The sequence below is a fragment of the Cherax quadricarinatus genome, chromosome 11 (genome assembly GCF_038502225.1).
Source record: "Cherax quadricarinatus isolate ZL_2023a chromosome 11, ASM3850222v1, whole genome shotgun sequence".
NCBI lineage: Eukaryota > Metazoa > Arthropoda > Malacostraca > Decapoda > Parastacidae > Cherax > Cherax quadricarinatus.
Genome location: NC_091302.1, coordinates 13190600 through 13200195, shown reverse-complemented (window position 1 = coordinate 13200195; position 9596 = coordinate 13190600). Strand labels below are relative to the sequence as shown.

The window sequence follows — 9596 nt, the reverse complement described above, 5'->3', positions numbered from 1 at the left end:
TGAAATCCTCCCGACCATGACAGTTAGAAACTTAAAAGTCATTTAGACAGGTTATATGCTGCCGAGACTACTGAACTAATAACAGGTCTAACTGGGTTCCCTGGTTTATGAGTCTTGATTATCCCATAAAGTTACCGTAAAGTTGCCGACGTGGCTGACAGATGTTTAATTAATTCATCCTTCCCTTCAATAACGTTTTAAGACGTTTATTGAAATGGCTATTGCCCTGGTCAATGGGCTTCTTAATGAGCAGTTCATACGTTTTATTATCACTCAGCAAATGGTTCATTTTACTTGAATACTCAGTCTTTTCTAAAATAACAAACATTAGATTAATCGCCTCTCTAGAGATGCAAGTTCTGATAGTTACTGAGCTCTTTGTTTGCTTTGGTAAATTTTAGTGGGCAATTGGACAATACTGGACGGAGTAAAATCTCATATACCATCCATTTACATATATTAAATGTATTAGGCATCAAATCACCATGTTTTTCCAGCTTGCACAACGACTTTGCTAAGTTTACATAATTAGCGTCCTTAGTTGTTGGGGCGAAGCTTAATCCAAACCCTAGTGCAGCCTGTTGGTCACTACTTAATTCTTTGCCAGACAAGTTGATAACAAACTCCGGGTTGGCATGTGTGATCCAGCCATTCTGTGCTATAAGATTATTTAATTTCCTAGTATTAATGCGTTTTGTGTTCTGCTTTACTCTTCTAAGTTGGCTATAAATATATTCAAGCAGGTAGTGATGCCAGCTTGGGAGAATCTTGTTAAAGAATACCTTCATGGCTCTCCTCATTTCTCTAAAAAGCATCTTCTTTTCGTGTCGCACTAGTTCAATATTTTTAGTGAACACTAACGTGTGCAGTTGATCGACAGGTGTAGTAGCTAGCCTGACCAACCTGTTCTGCAGTAGAGATTTCGGTAGAACCTTTTCACTTAGGCATTTACATAAAAATACTAACTTCAGGAAAGCTTTATGGGCTTTGAAGAGTGAGCATTTGTAGGAGGCAACAGCAGAAATGAAGAAAGAAAACAGACGAGAGAAATGAGAGAAGAGAGGGCGAGTGGCGTTCATAATGCGATACAATCACAAAAAGGCGATCTTAACAATGAAACGCACCTTACCCGTCCGTAGAATATATAAGCAATATTAATAAGAACATTTAGGTAGAGCTGCTTAAAGGTATGATACGGTTACGGGTACATAAGGTTAAGTTGCTGCAATTAGTGATTGCAACATGGTGATTGTAACTAGCGGGAATAGAACCCGTGATCAGAGTCTGAAAACTCCAGACCGTCGCGTTAGCCACTGCACCAGTTAGCCACAATAAAATTCGCCCAACTAGGACTCTCTGATCGCTGGTTCTATCCCCGCCCGTGGTATGGTTTGTTTGCAATCGTGTCATTACGATTTCGTGAGTCATGTTACCGGCTTTGAGGGGACTTGAGCTAGAGTTCGTCACGGCCACGCTAGCTGGAGATTCGTCTGTAAAAACTTGCATTTGTGGTCACAGTGGTGCCTATACTAGCCTTCCTATGGTGTAGAAATATACCTAGTTGGGCGAATCTTATTGTGGCTAGCTGGTCTAGTGGCTAACGCGACGGTCTGGAGATTTGAGACTCACTGATCGCGGGTTCTTTCCCCGCCCGTGGAATGGTTTGTTTGCAATCGTGTCATTACGATTTCGTGAGCCAAAAGGGTTAGGCTGTTAGTGAGTGATAAGAGATAATCGGAAAATATATGAATAGTCTGGCTATTAGGTTATAAAGAATCTGAATACTGAGGAAGATTCATGAATAACCAAGGAACAGTCATAATAATTGATACTGATAATATCGGAAGGCTGTATCTAGGAATGTTTGAAGAGATTCTTCCGAGCACTACCTAGAACCTAGAACCTTTCTGGATGTACGGTAGTTTAAGTTGACAAATGAATGCATTCGACTCTTTTATTAATTAGAAGGTCTACATATAATTTCATTGTTTTATATGTGTGCTGTCCACTAATGCAACGTAATCTCTTTCGTCACATGACTTGTTGACGACTTGTAGATGTAGCTTAGGGCTGGCTATTAAATTCCCTATTATTCTGATTCCCGATTTCGGAGGTCCTCTCCACCTACTCAACCCCACACGAGGGAGATGACAGGTACACAACTGTGTCTGTGTCTTGACCATTTCTGAGAAGAATTGGTTGGCGTCACTGAGAAAACTTCCTCTCACGCCACCTGTTGCTACTCTTGCAACATTATATAGTTTCTTATGATACATGAAGACGTGTGAATGATCATGGGTTGAAGATTTCATCCCGGCTTGTCTTTCATACATATATATATATATATATATATATATATATATATATATATATATATATATATATATATATATATATATATATATATATATATATATATATATATATATATAATGTCGTGCCGAATAGGTAAAATAGGTTAATTAGCAAGAACTCACTTAAAATTAAGTCCTTTCTAAAGTTTTCTCTTATACGTTTAAAGATATATTTTTTTCATTTATGTTAATGTAAAAATTAATAATATTGTACCAAAAGAACCGTAGATAACTTGCCTAACCTTATCATAAGCCTGCCAAAAATAATACACCAGCGGTTACAGGACACCAAACACACAACACAGAAGAGGTAAAGAAAAAAAAGATGGAACTGGAAACATCACAAGCAGTGGAATCAGACAAGGTGTCCCTCTGCGAGACGGAGCAGAATAACTGTCTGAACTTCTAGCTATGATCTACAAATATTTAATGAACATTTGATGATTTCCAGAGATCTGGAAGACAGTGAATGTATTACCTGTATTATGCACCTCCCTATTACATCAATTAAAAAAGGAGACAGACAGGAAGCACTGAGTTACAGGTAATTTTCGATGGTATATATACCGTGCAAGGTAATGGAAAAGATAATCAGACGAAGAGCGACCGAACATTTGGAGAGGTTCTTAAATAATAGCCAACACGGGTTCGGAAATGGTAAACCTTGTCTTACCAGTCTGGTTGAATTCTAAAATAAAGTAACGTAAGTGAGACAAGAGAGAGGACTAGATTGATTGCATTTTTGTAGACTGCAAGAAGGAAGACTGGGGTAAAAATATGAAATGCAGACATAAATAATTGGGAACATACTTTTCTAGATCCAAGAGTACCTCTGGGAAAGAAGCCAAAGAGTGGTTGTCCTGGAAGATAAGTCAGAATGAGCAAGACTAAAAAGTGGGCACCACGAGGATCAGTATTAAAGTCAGTGATTTTTCTGGTTTATGTGAATGATATTCGAGATGGAATGGAGTCAGATGTGTCCCTGTTTGCTGATGTAAAACTGATCAGAAGAATAAAAACAGACGAGGATGTTGAAAAGCTGCAAATGGATCTTGACAACCTAACATTGATCAAATAAATGTTTGCTTGAATTCAACTTCAGCAAATTTAACATGAAGATCGGGGAAGGGAAGAAAAGACCGAACATGGAGTATGGCCTCGAAGGACAGGGGTTACAGACTTCCCTCAGAGTGAAACAGTTAGGAGTGAACATAGTGCCTAGCATCTCGCCAGAGGCTTACATCAACGAGTAACCTCTTTAAGCAATACTCTCCTGGCAAATCTAATATTAGCTTTCAGGAATCTTAACAAAGTATCATTCTGGGCACTTTATACAACATATGTCAAGCCCATATTGGTGTATACAGTACCAGGATGGCATCCAAACCTGAGGAAGCATGTTGAGAAATTAGAGATAGTGTAGGAGTACACAGTGAAGCTTGTTCCAGAGTTAAGGGGCAGGAGCCTTGAGGAGTGGCTAATGGAACTCAATCTGATGACATAGGATGACAGAACAGGGAAGACTTGAAAAAACATCCAAAATACTCAAGGAATTAATAACATACACAGCGACAGGCTGTTTCAGAGGCCAGAACAGGAATTCGGGATCTTGGGGACAGGAGCTGGAACTTTGCACACAAACACAGAAACACAGACACACACACACAGACACACACGCACATACACACACACACACAAAAAAAAACAGGCCCTCACATACACAGGAAGTGTAGAACAATCTGAAGAGAGTGAAGTAGTAAAGATGGGATTCATACATAGTTTTAAGTAGAGGTACGATAAGGCTCTTGGAGCCGAAAAACAATGGACCTAGTAGCGACCAAAGAAGAGACGGAGCCGAGAACTATAGATCTACCTCTGCAACCGCATTTAAGTGAGTAAGCACACACTCTCTCATCCAAACTCACACATTTATCCGCCACCAACTCGCACTCACACTCACCCCAACGCTCACGCTCACACCACCTCTCACAATTAACATGCATGAATTGCTACTACCACACAAATGTCGCCAGTAAGCCCCGTCCTCGGGCCATTGATTTGCTGCATTAATCTAAATTGAACATGCGACAGGCACGCCAGGCTCGCCATCTCTGATTTACACAGCGATGTGGTGTTTCTCCCTGGCAGGCTTCCTCAACACCAGCCCCAACGGCAGTGGGCGAGGAGTAGTGGGCAACCAGGGGTTGATGGACCAGCTAGCGGCACTATCATGGGTTAACGAAAACATTGCTTACTTCGGTGGCGACCCTACTAGAGTGACTCTCTTCGGCCACTCCTCCGGCGCTGCCTGCATCAACTACCTGATCGTTTCTCCTGTTGTTGTACCGGGTAAGTCAGAGGACTTGTTTGTTGTCACTCCACCACTCACACTGTAATGCAAGTGAGATTTGGAATGCATCTGGTTCTTTGATTTTCACATTGTTACATCTACGACTTTGTGAAACTACCCCCACGATGTAGATACGAGTATTAGAAATTATTAATTACGTGAGTAAGGGAAGCGAGTGGCTAGTAAGAATACCGAGTAAAATATATCCCTACCAGCGCTGCATATTCGAGAATGGGAAACATGTAAGAGATAATGAATGTTTTCAACGAGTCTGTTGAGGAACTTCCTTGAAGGCCAATCATACGTTAGCAAGCTTGGCATCTTAGCTTGTGCTGTTGATGCTATTGTTTCGATACGTGCTTCATGGGACAGGTTTACAGAGATACTCATTCCAGGATATTGTTCTCTGTGGCTTATAGCACTTTTTTACTCATCCCTTATCCTTCAGGTGTCACTTTTTTTTTTATTGACCTTCATTCCCCGTCTCTAACTATTAACTTTTCGTAGGGTTTAATTTTTACAGTTATTAGACAATTCATGAAGTCTGGTCGATTTTTTTTAGAGGCTGCCGTTATCATTGTCAGTTTGCGCTCATCTCAATGTTTTGACCTCGCGTGCAGATGTGTGTGTGTGTGTGTGTGTGTGTGTGTGTGTGTGTGTGTGTGTGTGTGTGTGTGTGTGTGTGTGTGTGTGTGTGTGTGTGTGTGTGTGTGTGTGTGTGTGTGTGTGTGTGTGTATGCGCGCGCACGCGCGCACCGTATGTGCTCACCGATTTATAGTCGATGAGATGCGTTTTCAAGGGACGAGCTGTAGCTCCTGGCTTTCCTTCGTAAGCTACATTATTCGGATTTTTTGGCTTCTGATCTCTTGAGCCCGAAACTGTGTAAGTAGTTTGAGTTTGTGTTCCTGGAGAAAGACACACAGAGAGTCAGATCTACAATCAAATTGTAAATAATAACTGTCACTGTGTTTCAGGACTGTTCCACCGAGCGGTGCTCATGTCAGGGTCTGCCCTCAGTCCCTGGGCTGAAGTGCAGGACGCCCTCTCCGTGACAGCGCGTCTGGCCAAGCACCTCAACTGCTCCCTTCCCACCAACCTCAGTGACCGACACCCGGAGACCATGGCGTGTCTGCGCAATGTGTCGGCGCAGCGTCTGGTCACCGTCAAGTTGCCCGAGTACAAGTTCACCTCTATGTTTGGTCCGAGTGTGGACGGTGTGGTAGTTCCAGAAGACTTCAAAACACGACTAAACAGAGTAAGACAGTGTAACACCTAAGTATCTCTATTTTGAAGACGTTTCGCCCACCAGTGGCATTATTACTTCAATACAAAGTCACTGATCAAAGAAACATCTTCAAAATAAATATTCGAGGTGTTGCACATGTGTTTAATTCATCTTTTTTATTGCGTTTAGGAAAAAAAAAACTCACATCAGCGTTAGCAGCAGAATAAATGGGACAAGTTTTTTCAAGGGTAAGTAAGATTAAATACTGGAGTTTATTTAGCATTCATAAAAATGTAAGTATATTAGTCAACGACGTGATTGATGACCAATTTTGTGACGAAAATTAAAAACTGTGATTTATTAAAATTTAAAATCTAAAGGAGGAAATGTATTAAACTCGTATGTTTCTCACTAACTCGCCGTCTTAACGAATTTTTATTAAAAAAAAAAAAGCAGCCGTGATTTTTTGCCGAATAAGCGGTGAAAATTTTTATGGAATAAATTTGTGAAAATCAATCTGAACATGATGAAAAAATGCGTATATCATTAATTCAAATTAAAATTATTAAATTTAAACTGATCAATGATGAGCTAAACAGAATTAAGCAAAAATGGTCCACCTTGGACCATTTTAGTTTAATTCTGTTTAGCTTAATTCTTTAAGCTAAAACGGTCCACCTTGGACCATTTTAGCTTAAAGACATGGGAAACATGGGAGAGATCCTGGGCCTATATTTAAACCCCACCAAATGCGAAATAGTTTCTACCAATCAATAAATCATTGAGTATATTAGTGTTGCTTTGCGAGGAGCCAACAGAATCCTTCCTGGTGCTCCTCTTGGATCCAGTGCCACTGATCTGATCCTAGAAAAGAAAATCTCAGACCTCAGGACGATGGAAGGCAGGATGCAAGACGCTGATACACATGATGCCTTCTGTCTACTCACCAGGTGCCTTGCCCATCCCAAAACTCACCTACTTCCTGAGATGCTTCCCAGCCTTGAGCAGTCCAAAACTCAAGGAATATGACTTCCTCCTAAAGACCATCCTGTATTGAATCTTTCTTTTGAAGATGGACAATGGATGCAAGCCTCACTTCCAGTCAGGCTTGGGGGCCTGGGAGTAAGCAAATTCTCTCAGATTGCCCTAACAGTTCTCATATCCTCTTTCATAGAATCAAACAAGTTAATAAAACAAATTTTTCTGGACAACCTCAGTGACTCAGCAGGAATACAGGATCCTAGCTGTGCCAGTGATAATACCGAATTGGAGAATCGCTTCTCCAGAACCAAAACCTAATGCAGCACCGGCCTACAAAAATTCAAGCTGGGTTGGCCCCATCGCTGAAAAGGTGCTTGCCAACATGCTTAGGGCTGTAACATTATACAGGGAGACTGCTCATCTCCAAACTGTGAACGCACATCACACTGGGGACTTCTTCCAAGCAGTTCCTATTTCGGAAATGGGAACACGCCTCGACCCTAAGACCCTCTGTATTGCAGTGGCTCTCACCTTGCTGCCCCAATTTACACAGAATATACGTGTATTTGCGGCGATGGACAAGGACACCGATATGGTCTACATGATCTAAACTGCTTCAAAACCAAGGGCTGACATCCAAAACACAATGAAGTCAACGGCATCATAAAGAGAAGCCGTGCTAAAGCTGGATGCCCAGCTGAGAGAAAGAGAGCCCCGATCAAGCAGCCAAAAATATTCAGAAACCCGCAAACCGCCCCGACGGGATCACCATCTATCCTTGGTTGAATGGCAAGATCTTAGCATGGAACTATGCCTGTGTGTCGTGTCAATGCTGGCTGACACCTACATCCATTACGGTGTCGGGCGACAGAGAGGAGCTGCTGATCACAGGGAGGAGTACAAGATCGATAAGTCCAGAGACATAAACCAACAGTATCAATTTGTCTCTGTGGGATCAGAGATCTTAGGATCATGGGGAAAAAATGCCACACGTTTCCTTAAAGAACTGGGCTCCAGACTCAAAGACACCACCAGGGACCCGAGGGCGGCTACTTTCATGTTCCGGCGCCTCAGCGTGTCCATCCAGAGAGGAAATGCTTGCTGCATACATGGCTCGCGTCCGGCTTTGGAAGAGCTGGAGAAGATTCATAGTCTTTGATATATTGTACCAATATAGCTATGTTTGTTTCTGTAAATGTATTGTCTATAAGCATGTAAATATATATATATATATATATATATATATATATATATATATATATATATATATATATATATATATATATATATATATATATATATATATATACATATATATATATATATATATATATATATATATATATATATATATATGTATATATATATATATATATATATATATATATATATATATTATATATATATATATATATATATATATATATATATATATATATATATATATATACATATATATACATATATATATATATATATATATATATATATATATATATATATATATATATATATATATTATATATATATATATATATATATATATATATATATATATATATATATATATATATATATATATATAAATATAGGGAGGTACCACCTCTAGAACTGTTATAGGGACCCTCATCATCAGAGAAAAGAATAAACTTGCTTCAGGGAAAACTCAAGGTTCTCCCTTAAGCTGTTTGAGAATTTTCTCCTACCACCCCCTATATTTTATATATATTTTATTTAAAGACAAAATACATTGACAAAACATTCACAAAAATACGATAGAAAGTAAAACAACATAGGTAACTCAGAGCTACATCTCGAATACTTCGTCCAGCTCCCCGGTGGTGGGCCACGTGCCCAGAATGCTGCAGGCATTTCCTCTCTGGATCGCAACACTGAGTCTCTGAAAGAGGAAGCTGGTCGCCCTGTGGTCCTTGGTTTCTATGATGAGCTTTTCACCCAGCTCTATTAGGAACTTTAAAGCACACTTGCCCCATGCTCCAAGGGTCTCCGACCCTATTGGGATGAAGTTATAGCAAGGGGGAAGGTCTTCATATTTGCAGATCATCTGGGTCTCCCTGTGGCTGGCAGCTCCACCCCCTTCCACTACGGAGTATGGCAAGTAGGTGTCTGCCAATGTGGCGGCACATGTGTAGTGGCAATCTGCTTTCCATCCTTCCAAGGTAGCATAGTGGCTCCATCAGGACGCTTTTGACTTCCGTTAGACCTCTGCACTTGGGGCTCCCGCTGAGCTGGGCAACGGGCTGTGGCGAGGCTTCTCTTTATGATGTCATTGACCTCCTCACGCCTGGCATACTTCCCTTCTGCTGTGTGACACACGAGACCATGAAGTCCGAATTGATCAGCTGTCGCCCTGCCGCAAATACACCTATGTTTGGTGAGGATGGGGGCGGCTAGGCGAAGAGCAACACCAATCCGTTAAAATGGTATGAAATACCGACAGATTGTTAGGTAAGACACATATGCAACAGTTAGGTATCTTTATTTCGAAACGTTTCGCCTACACAGTAGGCTTCTTCAGTCGAGTACAGAAAGGTTGATAGAAGCAGAAGATACTAGAAGACGATGTAATCAGTCCATCACCCTTAAAGTTTTGAGGTGGTCAGTCCCTCAGTCTGGAGAAGAGCATTGTTCCGTTGTCTGAAACAATATGAAGTTGAAGTGACA

General features: G+C 40.6%; 1 protein-coding gene across 2 annotated transcripts in view; it reads left to right on the top strand.

Moving 5' to 3' along the window:
* LOC128687702 (neuroligin-4, X-linked) overlaps positions 1-9596 on the top strand; it is a 328474-nt gene that overhangs the window by 265240 nt on the left and 53638 nt on the right. For both annotated transcript variants that reach the window (XM_053775304.2, XM_053775303.2), the window contains 2 exons: positions 4503-4703; positions 5680-5960. In XM_053775304.2, the coding sequence (XP_053631279.1) occupies positions 4503-4703; positions 5680-5960 (482 nt within the window). The remainder of the gene's footprint in view (positions 1-4502; positions 4704-5679; positions 5961-9596) is intronic.